Raw genomic sequence first — 17,245 nt, 5'->3', positions numbered from 1 at the left:
CGCGAGCCACACTGACACCGCAGGTGTTAAATGAGCGGGGGGACGCTGGGGGACTGTGGATCCTGTTTGATTTCACTTAGAGATCTTTTGATTGAATTTAGAAAAGGCGAAATGCAAACAGAATACCCCCAAGACATTTGTAGTTATTTAGAGGTGCCTTCAACAATCAGAAGGTGGATCATAAGGGGGCAGTTGGGTGGTAAAAGCTGCTGGAAGAAGCCAAACACAGCAGATAGCTGGAGGCAGAGGGTGGGTCTGATGTAAAGCACACAGGCCTGAAACGTAGGGCTACTAAATACTTACCTCATAAAGGAGAGGATTTACTCAGGCACTGAATGAGACGTCTGTGTCTTCATTGACCGATCCTGTCAACATGGGACAATCCAGTTCCTCAGAAGTTTCTGTTTGTAGGGAAACGGACGGTTCTTCAACCTGCGAGGACTAAATTAAATTATTGTGGGGCACAAGATTGAAATGGAAGGTTTGAGTGATTCATTGTTTTTAAAAAGGTAACAATTATCCTATTGAATTGTCACACAACATACCTCAGAATGTTATCCAACCTCAAGAGCTGCTGCTACTCCAAATAACAAACACGTATAATGTCAAGAGTAAACACACATCAGATGCGGTTTCTTACATTGTTTTAGATGAAAACACTTTTTTAAAACCAGCATTCAGTTAAAGCTTAACAAAATATTCAACATATTCATAATTTAATACTTAATAAATAAGTACAAGTGTGGGTGGTTTTTAACATAACATCGTTGTTACATTTATTTGATAACTGTACAAAAAAAAAAAAGAAGAGATTTGTTTTGCTGTGAAAATAATTTGATATGGTACTCATGCAGGCTCAATATTTTCAGTCGGTCAGTGCGGGGTTAGGAACAGAAGCTCGGACCGGATTTGCATGAGGGAGGGAGGGAGGATCCAGGTGTTTCACTGAGATTGCAGGTTTTGATGGATCTGGGTGACTTTTCCATGGCTGCAGAAGCCAAATACGACACCAGGTGGCAGGAACTCCACAATAATTTATAGTCAGTTCACCTCCCAAAATATTTCCACACACTATAGAGGTCGGCAATCATTTCTTTGCTGTGTACTCTGTACAGGCAATAGGAGTTGGTCCATTGCCATAAATTATCCTAAAAGAAGGAAGTGTACTTGGGAATAACACTGAGTGCTTTGCAAAAAATCACTTGTTGCATTTGTTTTTCTGAAGCATTCTGGTCAAGTTATACATCCAGCTGATCAAGTCCTTACCTGTTGAGAATGCAAAAAAAACAACAAAAACAACACTAGACAGTGAAAAGGTCTGGAACGTGCAGGAAAGAATAAAGAAACCAGTGCGGGAAAGCTGTGTGAAAGTGAGTGTGGGAACACACAGAGGCACAAATGAGGGAAAGAAATGCAGTGCAGGGGAGTCTCAGGTGGAAGGAATGAGGTAATAAGAGGCTGGAGGGAGGGGCTTGATCTGAAATGAGAGGAACATTTGGTCATTTTAATGTTAAACTAAACTTTAACTTGGTATTAAGTTAAAATGCCGACACGGCTCTACCTGGCTGTCAGGCTCCGATGGACAAAGATGCACAGCCCAATGTAATGGCAAACAGTACGAGTGATGGTAGTAACTGTCAAAGTACTGGGTGTGACCCAAGGTGGTAAAAGAATGTTGGAATGTGGAAAAAAATCTAATTAAACAGAAGTGTTTTCCGTACCTGACACTGATAATCAACTGCACAAAAAAAATCATTATGAGACTGTTGGTGGTGACCTTTTGTCGAGACCTTTGGTAAGCACTACAAAAGAATGTGGTGTTTATCAACGCTTCAAACATTTTTGAAGAACTTTTCCCCAAACTATTTGACTGATGAGCACCGAGCGCACGAGCAGCAGGATGCAAAAACACAAAAGCCTGGTTCAGACCAAGCGTCTTCTGCCCAACTAAACCCATCTCATCCCACCTCCCCTAAGGTAATACCACAGTTAATATCTCTAAATGATACAGCACACGCGCTCCTTCTTATTTTCAGTTGGAGGAGAGGAAACCCCATTTTAGCGCTTTTTCTCTCAATGTTCAGTGTTAAAGTGAGCACAGGTTAATAGGCTACGTGTTTATTTGCCTCTTTGCCAATCCAGGATTCCCCCCCCCCCCCGGGCAGTACGTGGCACAGTAGTGTTTGTTCACTCCCTTCAGGCACGGCGCTCTACGTTGGATGTTAGAAGGTCGTGAGCCACGTTTAGTGACTCACCCAAAGTCTCACATACAGTCCTTTCTCGGAGAAAAAAAGTTTACTTGTATTCAGCTTAAGGACATTAATTAATAGCCACTATATTTAATGGTAAATTACAATACAGCATGCGTGGATTTTCTTATTTCCAAACATGTGTGCAGTGTTTGACATACAGAAACGAATGAAATGGCTTTATTTTCAGTACTTCACGACTCGTATAACCCTCGCACTACTCAAACACGGTTATCGTGTGAGCATGACTCACACAGTGGGCGGAGCTTAGCCGCCTGCAGAGAGAATGAAAAAAAAAATTTAAAAAACACCTGAGCTTGACCTTGTCAAGGAGCCTGACCCCTGTGGTTCGACACTGATGCCTGGTGGTCCAATGCCAAGGCATCACATCCATTATAATAACTAGACTAACTATAAGCCACGCACTCCAAAGATCACAAGCTGCTCCCTGGCAGGAGGAAGTCTCCCTCCACACCGCCATCAAATGAAGCCAGAGTCCAAAATGAGTCACTGCTAAACAGTTTTAAAAAAAACACCACGTTTTGGTCGGCTGGGTCTTTTTAAAACATGTTGCAGATGCAAAAGCTTCCCAGTCAAAAAGAAAAAGGAACATAGGGCATTTGCTCAAGGTTACGCATTAACCCGTTTCAGATAAATAATATATTTGGTCAATGTTATCTTGTCCAAACAAAATCTTAAGTCTTCTGGAAAATCAGTGCTCGTGTTTCCACCACGATTCAAGTGAAACCAAGCGGCAATAACATGCACATCATTAGTGATTTAAACCGTATGTGCGGTGAGAAATAGGATTTGTGGTTTGTCAGACCTTTTTCTTTGTTAAATCATGACAAAATGGAGAGTGGAAGAGTGTATATCGGCTACTGTTTACCTGCAATTAACCGGTCCTGCTTCCCCAAACCAACAAGAGGAGTCCCCCATGCACACAACCAACTCAAAAACTCACAGGAGGGGGGGGGGGGGGCTACAAATACTTTGCACTTTATTTCAAATGTCATCACCAGACAATATACATAGAAATAGTGCATCATATCTGTTGCTCTTATTACATCATCAGTGGTTCCTGTGCCCAACTACCAGCCTTTGATTCCTGATCACAACAGGTAATTCTCATCGACTGGTCACATGTTACGGTTAATTGCAAAGTAGAAGTAGGACGATTTACAAAGTGCAGTGTTATTAAGAAATAGATCATTGAAATTCATACGTGGCATCTGTTACATTCAATATAGGTTTGATAAAAATACATCTTTAATGTCATTCAGTGATTCTGGCATAGAAATTACATTAACTGCCCTTAATAAACGGGGCTTTTTTACTCATAAAAGGCAATTTATTTTTGCTCTGTGATCAAAACGATCCTTTCACCATTTGCAGTTAGTCCCCTTTGGATTTTATTCTGCAGTAAAGGATCATGGAAACAGCCATGGCACATATCTGAGGAGAACAGATATATGTAAGACAGAGATAAATGTGTGCTCAAAAGAAAAGTGTGTTTTTTATGCAGCTAATCAAGTGTTGATTTTAAACTTGAAATATGTATCCTAAAACTAGCACACAGTGGGATGCGGTGTTCAGCACATACCTCCAGAGCTGCGATTCCCAGGGCCACCCCCACAATGACCACCGTGTTCTCTTCAAACAGCTTTTTGATCTTTGGGAAGCACCCAGTAATCTGAGGAAAATAAAAAAGTAGAGGTAAAAAGGAGGCCAAAAAACAAGTGTTTTGGATCATGCACATGGATGTTTTTGGCCGTACCGTGGCAGCAGTTTGGACACACGCGCTCTCTGTCACTGCACAGCACTGCGGTGGGTATAGACTGCCGTGATGCTCGTAATATGGAGAGTCCACAAAGTCTGAGGAGTTGTAGAATCCACAACAATGCAACTAGTGTGGAGATGAAAGAGAGTTGCACAGAGCATCAGGGAAAAGGCGGGACACCGATCCTAGTTCTGTTTTAGGGGGTTTACGCACGCTGGTCATAGTGGTGTTCCACAGTCCCGTCACGTCAGCATTCTCCCCGTAGTCCTTCTTGATGCTCTCAACTGCAGCTTTGCCAAGCTTGGTCAGCAACTCGTCGGCCTGAAAGGAGAGCCACAGGGGGGGGGGGGGGGGGTGGGAGGGTTTCTATCCAGGAGCCAGAAGGCAGCGCCTGTCAGGGTGGTGGAAAGGCTCCGTGGGTTGACTTACCAAGGGTCTGAATACCAGGATGACCACAGCTCCTGCTACCTCCGCTATGAAGACCACCAGGACTATGACGAAAAACTGGTAAAAAGAGAAAAGAAAAAGATCATTTGCACAAAGCGGTAGTCAGAAAGTGTCAAATGTTGAACGTTTCTGAGCCAAACAATTGTTTTATATCAGTTGCGGTTTTGGGGACATAACTTCTTGGTTATGGTTCCCTCTCGTGAACTGTGCATAATTATTACCATTTTAAACCACATTAAGTGGGTTCCTCTTTTTAAAAGTGCTTTTTCAGTTCCCAGAAAAAGAGAATGCCAGAAGTTAAAGTAACGAACATAAAAAATTGCAACTTTTTTTGAACAAGAAACTGACAAATAACAAAATCATGACATTCACGAAACATCTAACCAAAGTCACTCAAGCTTCCACTGGAGAGAAATAACAGCACCAACAGCTTCAGAATGGTCTTCGGAGGGTAAACTTCCTCAAATAAATACATCAAGAAATATCATCTACTGGTTGTGTTTATCATGGAGCTCTTCTCTTATTTATAAATGTCAACCTGCTGGTGATCTCAATATATAACCAACTTCCTATTTTCACATTATCTGCAGTGAATGAAACACACACATTTTGTTTTTAGCCCTCTGTCAAAGCAGATACAGAATGTCACCCGATTTGGATGGAAACTATTGAAATGTGTGACATTAAGTTTGAACTCCCAGGCAAATTTGCGACCTGAATCTTAACTGCAGTCGCTCCTAGCTACGTGCTTCAGTCTCTTATTACCACCGAGGCGAGGAGGTCTGCACCCCTCCGTCCGGAGAGTAGTAGAGAACACGTCCTTTAAAACCCAAAGGACGCGACCCTACCAGCAGCAGCATGCACGTGCTCTCCCTGACGGCGCCGCAGCAGCCCAGGAAGCCGATGACCAGCAGCAGCACGCCGATGGCGATCAGCAGGTAGCCCACGTTGAGCACCTGACCGAGCTCAGGCGGCGCGTTGTCGATCTTCCCCAGGACCCCGAGGATGGAGCCGCTGTCCACCTTCACCCAGATGCCCACGCCCAGGATGGCCGCACCGGCCAGCTGGGGGAGAAACGGAGAGAGCAGGGGGGAGGGGGGGGGGCATTAGAGATTTAAGGGGAGACCAGATCTACTGTACTGTAAAAAAAAAGTGCATTGTGGGATTTGTAGGATAGAAATCTGGATGAATGACACAGCGCTCGTACGAGTGCAGTCATTTAGTCTCTCACAGGTCAAACTTATTAATATTAGAAATGCTTTTAAATAATGTTCTTCAACTGATGTTTTTTTCTATTTCTGTCCCAAGGGCCTTTTTTTTTGTTTTCCACCCTTTGTCACAGGCTTCACAATGCCACCCCCCAGTGACGCACAGAGGGCTCCAATGTAAAAATGAATTTCTAATGGAGAGTTCAAACTTACAAATATAACGCCATTGAAGACGAACATCATCATTTTGAGGAATCCAAAGCAGCCCATTTTGGCTGCGGAGTGTTCGAACCTACAGATGAGGAAAGAGGAGAGAGACAAGACGCTGATCAGTTCATCTCTTTTTGGACAAAGCTTTTGATGTGTCTACTCGCTCATCGTGACGACACGTTGTTCATGACGATCATTCGTTTGCGCGGCGTCGTTAGATGGCCCTCGTTTCACAGCGTGCTGCCAGTGACACATTAACCCTGGCAGGAGGGGGGGGGGGGGAAACACCTGCCGCTTTCCCAACTCCTCACCGTCGACCCTTCAAGAGCTTAATAACTTATCTTCTTCAAACACTCAGAGCCCTCTGAGGGCATTTACTGCACACGCGTGGCCGCAGAGGGGAAGCAGACAGGTCACGCACAAGGAAGTAAAACTGTATTTTCTCCGAAGCTCGTCACTGAAGCCGATATGCAAAGGACTCGACTCATGGAAATGTGTCATCCATCTGCATCGTTCCCCCCCGATTTGCATTCAAACTTTCGTTTTCCCCATCACATGCGAATGTCATGAACCCATCGGCTTCCAGTCAGTGTGTGTGTGTGTGTGTGTGTGTGTGTGTGTGTGTGTGTGTGTGTGTGTGTGTGTGTGTGTGCGCATTTGCATGGAAAATATTATGCTCAGCCGACCCAGAGCTTGTTTAGACTTTGGCACTTATGCTTGTAGCGTGTCGACCAATGAAGGAACATGGCAACACAACAGCCCATCGAACCCGTCCGCATCTGCACGAATAAACAACGCGCTCGCCTTCGTGATCGACAAGTGTCCCTCTCCATCCCCTTAGTGTGTGTGTGTGTGTGTGTGTGTGTCGACTCAGATGCGCTTTGTTTGTTGTAACAGAACAGACGAAGCGATTTCCCCAATGACAATGATTTAGCAGAACCCAATGGGGCGTGTCAACACCAGAGGTGTCAAGTAACAAAGTACAAATACTTTGCTACCTTCCTCAAGCAGAAATTTGTTTTCAGACTACTATTTACATGTTAAAAGTAGCCTTGTTACTCCTTTTCATTCCGGCGTGTCATTGTTCAAAAACACACACAGTAAACATGTCCAGATAAGTTGCACCATCCGGATTGAGTGAATTGGATTGTGGTTGGATGAGGAGTATAAATATGCACCATTCCGACACCCTGTTGGGTTTCTCCACGACGCAGCTCAGACGACTCGAGTCAGAGTGACGCCGCGTGTGAAAAGAACCTGTTCTCAGAACAGAACCAGCTGATCTCGGTTGGTATTTAGCGGCAGGCAAACGTCACGTAGCGGTAAATGAGTCTCTTCATGACTTCATGTCGCCAGGTTTCCATCATCCCAACAGCAAGTCACATGATCTGAAGGCACCTTGAGCGAGGTTACACTTTAAGAGTTTGTCCTTAATGGAATTTTTTTTCCGCTTACATTACTTAAAGTAGTTTTGAAATCAGTACTTTCATACTTTTACTTAAGTAAAAAGCTTGAGTTGATACTTCAAGAGAAGTATTTTTAAACCCTAGTATCTATACTTCTACTTGAGTAATGCATGTGAATACTTTTGACACCTCTGGTCAACAGGCATTGGGAAATATCCTCAACTTCATAAACAACTGATTTGCATTTGCTCAAATCCAATCTAACATAAATGTCCCCTCGGGGAAAACATTTGAGGGGGGGCGGGGGGGGGTGTTGTTGTGGCTTCCTCGGAACCATCGCTAGCTGTTGCAGTGAAGCTGGTCCTCGTCAAGTTAATCATGCATCGGGAGGCCGGCCGGAAACACAACGAGCGGTTGCCATGACTCCCCAAAAACTCCCTCTATCACCTCTGAGCTTCGCGCACTTCCCGGTGGTCACCGACGTGCACTCTGACACACAGCGGGGCCGCGCACTAACGGGGACGCGTTGGTCCACGATCAACAGCAACAACACAAAGAGACCTTTGGTGCTTCCAGGAAAAAAGAAAAGAAAAGAGAGAACACACCCACGGACTCATTTCAAAGGGACGCCATTGGGCATAAGGGCTCATTGTCAGGAGGGTTCATGTGTTGTTGGTACGGAGGGTAAGGCGCTCTCCGGCTTACCTTTCCACGGGAGAACTCTTCGGGCGCGGCGTGAGGCGAGCTCCCCGGTGCTGCTGCTGGTGGTGCTGGTGGTGGTGGTGGGTGGTGCGGGCCTCGCTCCCCTCGCTGCGGGGATGGAGGCTGTCGCCGTGGGGGCAGATCCTCACAGGTGAAAAAAAGGAGCGCGTGGACTATTTGACCCACTCAGTGACACGTGGCCCCGTCACAGCCTCGGAGGAACTCCTGGTTCGCTTCTGCTCCAGCGTTCTGCTTTGTAGCTGGTCGGCTGGTATTTAAGGTCCCGGGGAGGGAGCGGGGGCGCAGGGGGGCGTGGCCGAAGCAGCTGAGCGGTAACCACCACCCATCACCATGGAGACGTGCTGCACTCCCTGCGGAGGGAGGAGAGGAGAGAGATGCACTCATTTAAAACATGTCAAATATCTATTAACTGCTTCCTCGTTTCAACTCGTTTCCAATCACTCACGTGTTCCACCCCCTGCACCGTGAAGAGCGAAACATAAGGGAACAACATGGTGGTTTATTGGAGATGAGGTTCATTCCCTGGATCCCTTGGGGAAAACGAATGGCAATTTACCATTAGAGGAAAAGATCTGTGGTAAACATAAATTCATAATACGATGTTTTGTTCAGTAAGACTAGATCTAAATATGTTTATTTAAGTATGTCGGAGGAACACTAAGGCAAGATATGGCACACCTATATCTTTTTTGATATGTTTATTATTAAAAAAAATGTCTACGTAAAAAAAAAAGGAGAAAAATGTAATTTAACATAAATGTATGTGTAAATATCCATGGCCAACAAAAGCAGATTCAGATTAAACCAAATAGTCTCAAGGATCAGCAAGCCGCCAACTGGAGTATGCACACACACACACACACACTGTGGTAAACCCTAAGCTGTCAATCATGTACGACTAGACAAAGAAAGAAGGGAATCGGGACTAGATTAATCATTGGAAAAAATATTAAATTGGAGAATTTACAAGAAAATGGCAATCAACCCCCTTTTTCATTTCTTTGAATAAAACTGTAATAATTAGATGATTTAGTTTTGAATGTTTTAATGTCTATAGTCATGTATTATTCTGACTCCAATCCTTCAGGTGGCGTTTAGCAGATTTGCCAGTTTCCAATATATAACAAGACGAGGAAGATCACAGCGCCCACGGACTCCACCTTTCCCACGCGGGCCTGCTGCTCTGGGTTGGGTGGTGTATTCCCAGCAGGTCAGCCCATTATGCCAGCTAACCTCTTCAGAATGATAATGGGCGTAGGTGGGAACTAGGAACAACAAAAGCATCGCAGATCTTATCCTTATAGTTATCTAACCAAACGAAATAAACACAAAGAACCCGAGTCGTGCTTCAGTAAAATAACCCTTTTGCAGCAGAATGTATTGGCCTGGTCCGGCAGAGAAGGCAGCCGTGAAATAAAGTAATTTGGTAATGGAGTGAAATTAAATGAAAATATTTACTAATAATCGGCCAAAGGGAGGAGGATAAATTATTTCCAGCAGAAGATCACTGCGTGTCAACATTTCAGTGCAAAGAATAGGGGAATGAGCCTGTATGAAGGAAATGAATGAATAACAAAACAGCCTCACATAATCAAATGTAGCAAAATCCATTTTATATGAATAAACATATCAGTATTCAAATGCAAAATGTGACTCCCGGTCCCTCGTCATCTTTCCAGCTTCAGGTTCCATCAACACAAACGTACAGCAACCACTTGCATGAGTAACGTCTGCATGACTAAGTGTCATAATACTTGTGCTTTTCATGCCATTTTGTGCTAGTCACGTACACCCCCCCCCACACACACACACACACACACACACTATGCAGGAGGCGAGAACACACTGCATATAATTAACCATTTGCGTCCATCTCATGTCTTTCAGAAAATGAGAAAACACAAAAACAAACCATACTCGCATATGAGAGTTATTCATCGGATGACAAAACTGCGTGGAAAAAGTGCATTTGCTTAGAAAGCCAAAAGACAGATAGAACATGAGGGGGAAACAATGGGGTGGTCGGCTCATTGGGATTGTGAAACCAGACGAGGGAAATGTGGAATAAATGGTCCCGTTGTAGTTGAGTGAAAGTGTCAGTCCGAGGAGCGCAGGGCAACGCTAAACCTCCATGAGGTCCAGTCCTAATTTTAAGTACATTTATTCTTAGTTAATATTTACGCACCAGAACTGGTAAGTCATCAATGATCATTCGTGGTGGTCTATTAATAAACCCAGTCATCACATAAGGCCATACTTCATTATTAATGGACCAACCAGTGTTAAACATTATTTAACCAATTACATATATCAGGTGCCCCTGCTATAGAACACAAAAAAAGGATATAAAATCCTGAATTGATAGTTTAAGTTCCACTTAAAATTAGAAATCATTTTGTCCAAACAACGTCTCTGATTTCCGACGGAGGGCATAAAAAAGGCGCCTCTGGTGTTGCCCTCACGAGCATGAAAGCTGAACCGATGGTTAGCAAAGAAAACAACATGAATTGGCTGAAAACAATGCATTATTGTTCAAACGTAACTCTGCTACACATCAGCTCCTCGTTCTCAACACTGGCCCCTCGATGTGTGCTGTCATCATTTTTGTTGATCCGGCTTGCTCCGCTAGCTTTGATAAAAAGATTTTAACTTGTATATAAACATTTCCTGCTAACGTTAGCTTAACTGACATAGTAGCATGCTGGACTAGCCCCCACATCGCTAATCTGTGAACTTATATAACACCATGAATTTATTATAATAACATAACTATTTTAAAGTCGTGAGCTAGTTAGCTTGCCAAGCTAATGCATACCTTAATGTTTTGTAAAGCTACCAATATCACTTAAAAGTTGGGAGAAATCAAGTTTGACCAAACTGCGTGGCCTTTATTGTTGGGCGGGGGGGGGGGGGGAGGATGGTCCACTGAACATCATGAAGACGTTTCCTCACTGTATGTAAATATGTCCAAACCGGCGTTTTGGGCCGTGTTCTCTGAAGCGGCTGGCGTCCCGCACGGCGGTCAGACCGACCCCTTCAATCCGGTTCATGTCCGTGTCGTTCCTGGACACAACGGGCCAGCTCGAGCCCAGCAGAGGGAGGTCTGCCTCTCCACCAGAAGGCTCCCTTTGGTTCCAGAGGGCCGAGCGCGCTCCGCTCCCACCTACCGGGGTCCGGCCTCCTCAGGTGGCCTGCTTGTCCGGGTGGCTCTTCAGCTTGTGGAATTTAACACTGTCCAGCTTCTCAAACCTCTTGTCGCAGAACTCGCAGGTGAAGTTGTAGAGGGCCTCTGAAGTGTGCTTCTTCATGTGCCAGTTCAGCGAGGCGCGCTGGCGACATTGATAGCCGCAGATTTCACATCTGACGAGTGACAGAGACAAGACGATGGGTGAGGATCATGTACCGCTGTGGGTGAACGTTGTATTTTGTATCTTTTCCTGGTTCCAACCAGGTTACAGCAAACAATGTGTAAGGATTAGATCTTCAGCTTCAGTAACTCACTGCAGTGGCGTTTCTCCCGTGTGGGTCCGCCTGTGCACCTCCAGGTGATTCTTTCGCTTAAATGACTTTCCACACGTCTCACAGATGAAGTCTCGGACCCCTGTGAACAGATTGGGTTACATTTAGAGCCTCGTGACGATCGGACTCTTGACACGACAGGCCTGTGTTTAGGAGCCCACCTGAGTGGATGATCATGTGGCGATGCAGGTGGTTGGACAGGTAGAACTTTTTCCCGCAGCCTGGATGGGGGCAAACCTTGGTCCTCCCTTTCCTGTGCACTAGGTTGACGTGATTCTACCGAGAAGACGGGAGAGTGAATTGACGAGATGTTCACCTTCGGCTAAACAAACGGAGAGCGAAATGTAAAAGTACAAATTCAGAAACGTCTCACCTGAAAGCTACTGATAGCCACGTAGACTTGACTGCAGCCCTCGTAAGGACAGTGGAACATCTTGAGCATCCCGTCTGCCTCAATGACCGGGCCTCGCCGGTTTCTCTTTGACCGGACACTGCATGACAAAACAAAGAAAACGTTTCAGGCCCAAATCTCCACACCGGGGTTTTAGGGATGCTTTCCTGCAAAGTGTCCATTCAGTTAAACAGCACGATAAACTCAAGATAAGGTGATATGTCGCATCAATCACACTCAACCACTCCGGCTCTGGGTGACGTGGGAATGTGAAATCCTACAAGTCTACCTGTGTGCTGTAAATTAAAAATATGTGGCCACAAACCCGCTCAGACCCCGCTGCAGCTCCCGGTCACCACTCAGCTCCAAGGCGTCATCAAGGGGTGGCAGCAGCTGTTTGTCACTCAAACCTGCAGAGAGAGCGCGTCACGCTGGTTACAAAATGACTCTTGCAGGTATCGGCTCAATCAAAAGTGTCATACTGGCTCAGAGTAGTGATTGGGAATCACCAGAACCCCATGAGATGATATTCACGCAGTACTTAAACAACAACACGATCCCAGTTATCTAAATAAACAATCAGCACCATCTAGTGGACTGAAAGGGAAAACGTTATTTAAAGGTTCGAGGGGTCGTTTTTGCACTGTGGATTAACAAGGAGTGTGGCGGTGACACAACACAAGCATGTGACTCCTCTCAGAGGTTCACCCAGAAAAATTAAAAAAGTCAATAAGGTGCTTTCTTTCTTAAAATTGTCAATGGCAGGTGTATTGATCAAACGTCATATTTCTGAATTTATAGAATTACACAAATCAGTTTGAGAGCTGCTGTCAGCAGAATCTAAACTTCCATTTCATTTCATTACATGTCATTTAGCGGAAGCTTTGATCCAAAGCGACTTGCATCATAACTCATGCGTTATATTTTGCCTGGGGAGCAATTAGGGGTTTGGTGTCTTGCTCAGAGACACGTCGACATGGCACATGGGGCAGCCGGGATGTAGCGCACCTGTCACGGAGTCTTCATCCTCTGCCGCTCCCAGTCTGGACTCTGAGGCCGGGTCGTACGTGACCCCCCCGATGACGGTGCAGCTGACTTCCTCCACGTTTCCGTCGCCCACGTTGAGCTGGATGCCTTCTGATGCCAGGGCCTCGTAGCTGGGGCCAGTGATGATGATCAACTGGGAATGGAGAGGAGAAAAGGAGTATTTACACTCCTTGATGTGGACCAAATACCTCTCCCTCCTTTACAAAGAACACACAGTACTCAATCACCTACCTGTGAGCCTTCCAAAGTAGTCCTGTGGTCAGGAATCTCACAGCTGGTCACCACCGTTTGCAGGGCGTGAGAGTCAAACAGCTGGCTCGCTGCTTCTCCCTGCGGGGGCTGCGCAGCAGGCGGCTCCGGCCCCGAGCTCTGCGAGTCCTCGTCTCTCTTCTCAAGTTCAACAGCCAGGGAAGCCCTCACGGTAACACACCCGTATCCATGCGGCGCGGTCCTGATCTCTTCTTCACCGCCTCTGCCTCGCCGAAGATCTTCAGCCTCTTCCTCCTCCTCTTCTTCTTCTTCTTCTTGTTCATCCCCCTCCTCATCCTTGTCCTCCTCCTCTGAGGCAACGGAGTGATAGGCTGCTGCTGGGGAGCTTTGCTGTTGCTCTACCACCATTTCCCAGACGGACTGCCCCGTCAGTCGAGCTTCCACATCGGGATGAAGGTCTAGAATCGCGGTCCGTTCTACCTCAAACGTACCCACATTTTCTTCCACATCTAGTATTAAAGCAGAACAACAATATTTTTTTCTAAATTGGTTCTAGGATCCAACAGTCACTGATGAACATATTAACTGCTCATATCAACAGTGAAAGCAAAAATAAAAACTGAATGATTTCAATATGTCGCACCTCTGAAGGGTTGGTGAGCCTCCTTTTTTGTACTCCTCCTCGTCCTCGTCCTCCCCCTCGTCGTCGTCGTCTTCCTCCTGCTGCCGCCGCCCACACCTTCGGCCATGGGCGCATCTGCTTTCTTGGAAAGCTCGCCATCGCTCTCTCCGCCCGCGCCGCCATCGTGCTCGGAGTCACTGGCCTCCCTCGTTGGTGAGAAAAGGTATTGCACAAACGAGTGGTTTGAGTCACATCGCCAGATGGCCGCGGTGGACGAGTTGGGCTGGGGCTGCAGGGCTCTGAGCTGGGGCTCCTGGGGGCAGGAGCGGGAGTGCTCCTGGTACCAGCACACCAGGTTCCGGAGGCTGGACACACACTCCGTCCTGCCTGGGAGGCAACACAAGTCCGACAAAAGGGATCGTGGGTAAAGACCTGGATTTGTAAACATTCAAATGCGCAGGAATCTTATACAATCAATATCAAAGCCAACATTGAGATAAGCTTAGCCAGATGTATGAATTAATGCATCACACTGTGCCTTTTCAAGTGAAATGAGCCCTTATTAAGTCTTTTTCAGTCAAAATTAGAACATACCAACTGGAACCGTTAGTCATATTACCCATTACTTCGTTAAATATAAAAACATAAAACTTCATTGTGTCTTTCATTTTATAAAGCAATCAACATTATTTGACTTTTTACCTCAAAGCAAAAATTATTTTTTATCTTCTCCCACCTCCTTGACCCCCATCAGTCAGGCTTAAAGGCCATTCCACAGAGACTGCTCTCCTCGCTGTCTCAGAGCAACTCCACGCGGCTACAGCCGCCTCTCTCTCCTCTGTCCTCATCCTTCTGGACCTTTCTGCAGCATTCGACACAGTAAACCACCAGATCCTGATCTCCTCCCTTCAGGAACTGTCTCAGGCTCTGCTCTCTGCCTTCTCTCATCCTACCTCGATGGCCGCACCTACCAAGTAACCTGGAGAGGATCTGTGTCAGAACCCTGTCCTCTTACTACTGGAGTTCCTCAGGGCTCAGTCCCTCCTCTTCACCCTCTACACCAGGGATTCCCAAAGTGTGGTGCGCGCACCCCTGGGGGTGCGCGAGCTGCGACCAGGGGTGCGCGGGAGGAAAAATGTAATGGCGGTCAGTTTTTTTAAGTGGGATTTTTCCATTGACATATATAATAGGATTTTTCCATTCAATAAAAAAGCATGAACAGTAAACATTCCCTTTGTAATCGCTTTTATTTTAAATATAAAAACTATAATTTATTATATTAAAAGAAGAACATGGCTGTCTTCTTCTACGCATGTTTATGCCTTGCAGCCGCTAGGCTATATGCGTGCCAACTCGTTTGATTGATTATATAAATATCCTTAACTGGCTGAAATCAGGGAAACTGTCAAGTGGGGCGGCTTATGATAATGTTGTTAGTCACAAAGGAGGAGAGGGACCAAGAGAGAGTGAGGAGTTGAAGGTAACAGAGACGGAGAGAATAGAGACAGAAAATGAGCGGGAGTCAGAAGATGCACGGGAGGAAACCGAAGAGGAGGGTAGGAGATGCCAAAAAAGAAGTGTTGAGGGTGAACAGACGGGGAAAAAAAGAAGAAAATATGACGACAATTATCTGGGTCTGGGCTTCACTTGGATCGGTGATACAGATTGTCCGAAGCCTCAGTGCGTGTTGTGCAGTGAAGTTTTAGCGAACAGCTGTCTGAAGCCATCTTATCTCCGTCGTCACATGCACACGAAACATGGCCATTTAACTCAAAAGCCCCTTACATTTTTCAAAGAAAAATTGGAGGAGTTGCAGAAAAGCCAAAAAAAAATGCTATTTCATTCATGCATTGGGTCTACGAAAGACGCATTACGGGCTTCATATCTGCTCAGTTACAGAGTAGGGAGAAAGGGGCTGCCGCACACAATTGCCGAAGACCTGTGTTTGCCAGCGGCCAAAGAAATGGTGCAGTGTATGATTGGAGAGAAAGAGGCAAAAAAGTTGGACATGATTCCTGTGTCCAATAATACTGTTTCGCGCCGCATTGATGCCATGTCTGAAGACATCCTGGCTGTACTACTCAGCCGTGTGAAGAAAAGTGAGTTTTACTCTCTGCAAGTAGACGAGTCTACAGATGTTGCAAATCTGGCCAATCTTCTTCTTTATGTCCGTTACCTTTTTGAAGGATCGGTACAAGAAGATTTTTTGTTTTGTCGGCCCCTTGCTACCCGAACAACAGGACAGGAAATCTTCAATTTAATTGACGATTTTATGAGGACCAATGGCATCAACTGGGAGCGCTGTGTGGGAATTTGCACAGACGGGGCAAAATCAATGACGGGGAAACACACGGGGCTAATAGCTCATATTAGGAGAGTCTGCCCATCCATCAGCTGGTTACACTGCAGTATTCATAGAGAGGCCCTCGCAGCCAAACACATGCCAGATGATCTACTTGCAGCGCTGAACGATGCAGTCAAACTGGTGAACTTCATTAAAGCGCGTCCGCTAAATTCACGAATATTCACGCTGTTGTGCAATGAGATGGGCAGCGAACACAAATCACTGCTGCTGCACACAGAGGTGCGTTGGCTGTCCCGCGGCAAAGTGCTGACAAGGCTCTTTGAACTCCGGCACGAATTGCAGCAGTTTTTTGCGGAGAATCCGTTTCATTTGGCCTCCAGTTTGCATGACGAAGATTTTCTGAAAAGGCTCGCCTATCTTGCGGACATCTTCTCAGCTCTGAATGAACTTAATCTAAGTCTTCAGGGAGTTACCGTAACTGTGTTCAACACACAAGACAGGATTGAGGCCATGATAAAGAAGCTACGGTTCTGGGAGAGTTGTGTGAGTGGGAACACACACCTGTGTTTCCCTACGCTTCACGAGTTCTTGGGGGAAAATGACCTGCACCTGGGTGAGCATGTAAAAAGTCTGATTATTGAACACCTCAACCAACTCGCCGAGCAGCTACGGAAACACTTTCCACCTATGGACACATCTGGCGCTTGGATTCGCAATCCATTTGAAGTTTCCCTGCCCGTCCCACAGCTGTCATTTCACGAGCAGGAGCAGCTGATCGAGCTGTCATCTGATGGAGCACTGCAGCTACAGTTCAAACGAAAGCCGCTTGTGGATTTTTGGGCAGAGTCAATGACATCATACACAGCCTTGGCAAAGCAAGCCTTGAGAGTTTTGATGCCCTTCGCCACAACTTATCTCTGCGAGGCTGGTTTCTCTGCTATGGCAGCAGTTAAAACTAAACATCGGCAAAGACTGGATGCTGTTGAGAAGGAATTGAGGCTTAAACTGTCTTCCATTGCGCCAAACTTTGAAGAGCTTTGTGCCAAGATGCAAGCCCACCCGTCGCATTAATATGGGTAAGTATTTGATATTATTGCTACACATATAGTCCTATTGGGAATACTAACA

General features: G+C 45.8%; 2 protein-coding genes across 2 annotated transcripts in view; both read right to left on the bottom strand.

The window, feature by feature from the left end:
* Positions 1–3,226: 3,226 nt before the first annotated feature.
* tspan34b (tetraspanin 34b) lies at positions 3,227–8,303 on the bottom strand. The gene is made up of 8 exons (XM_062566307.1): positions 8,006–8,303; positions 5,898–5,976; positions 5,325–5,540; positions 4,459–4,533; positions 4,243–4,350; positions 4,027–4,155; positions 3,853–3,942; positions 3,227–3,704 (listed from the first exon to the last, which is right to left on the bottom strand). The coding sequence occupies exons 2-8, from the start codon at positions 5,952–5,954 to the stop codon at positions 3,645–3,647; spliced, it is 735 nt and encodes a 244-aa protein (XP_062422291.1). The 5' UTR covers positions 5,955–5,976; positions 8,006–8,303; the 3' UTR covers positions 3,227–3,644.
* Positions 8,304–9,614: 1,311 nt separating this feature from the next.
* The window catches only part of znf653 (zinc finger protein 653), a 9,832-nt gene continuing 2,201 nt past the window's right edge, over positions 9,615–17,245 (bottom strand). The window contains exons 3-10 of the mRNA XM_037475770.2: positions 13,834–14,199; positions 13,212–13,699; positions 12,942–13,113; positions 12,259–12,343; positions 11,916–12,033; positions 11,704–11,818; positions 11,525–11,624; positions 9,615–11,383 (exon numbers count right to left, since the gene is read on the bottom strand). Of these exons, the coding sequence (XP_037331667.2) occupies positions 11,206–11,383; positions 11,525–11,624; positions 11,704–11,818; positions 11,916–12,033; positions 12,259–12,343; positions 12,942–13,113; positions 13,212–13,699; positions 13,834–14,199 (1,622 nt within the window). The 3' untranslated portion in view covers positions 9,615–11,205. The remainder of the gene's footprint in view (positions 11,384–11,524; positions 11,625–11,703; positions 11,819–11,915; positions 12,034–12,258; positions 12,344–12,941; positions 13,114–13,211; positions 13,700–13,833; positions 14,200–17,245) is intronic.

Source organism: Pungitius pungitius, chromosome 12 (assembly GCF_949316345.1).
Source record: "Pungitius pungitius chromosome 12, fPunPun2.1, whole genome shotgun sequence".
Classification (NCBI taxonomy): domain Eukaryota; kingdom Metazoa; phylum Chordata; class Actinopteri; order Perciformes; family Gasterosteidae; genus Pungitius; species Pungitius pungitius.
The sequence above is the reverse complement of the archived record's forward strand: the minus strand, read 5'-3'. Positions and strand labels throughout refer to the sequence as shown.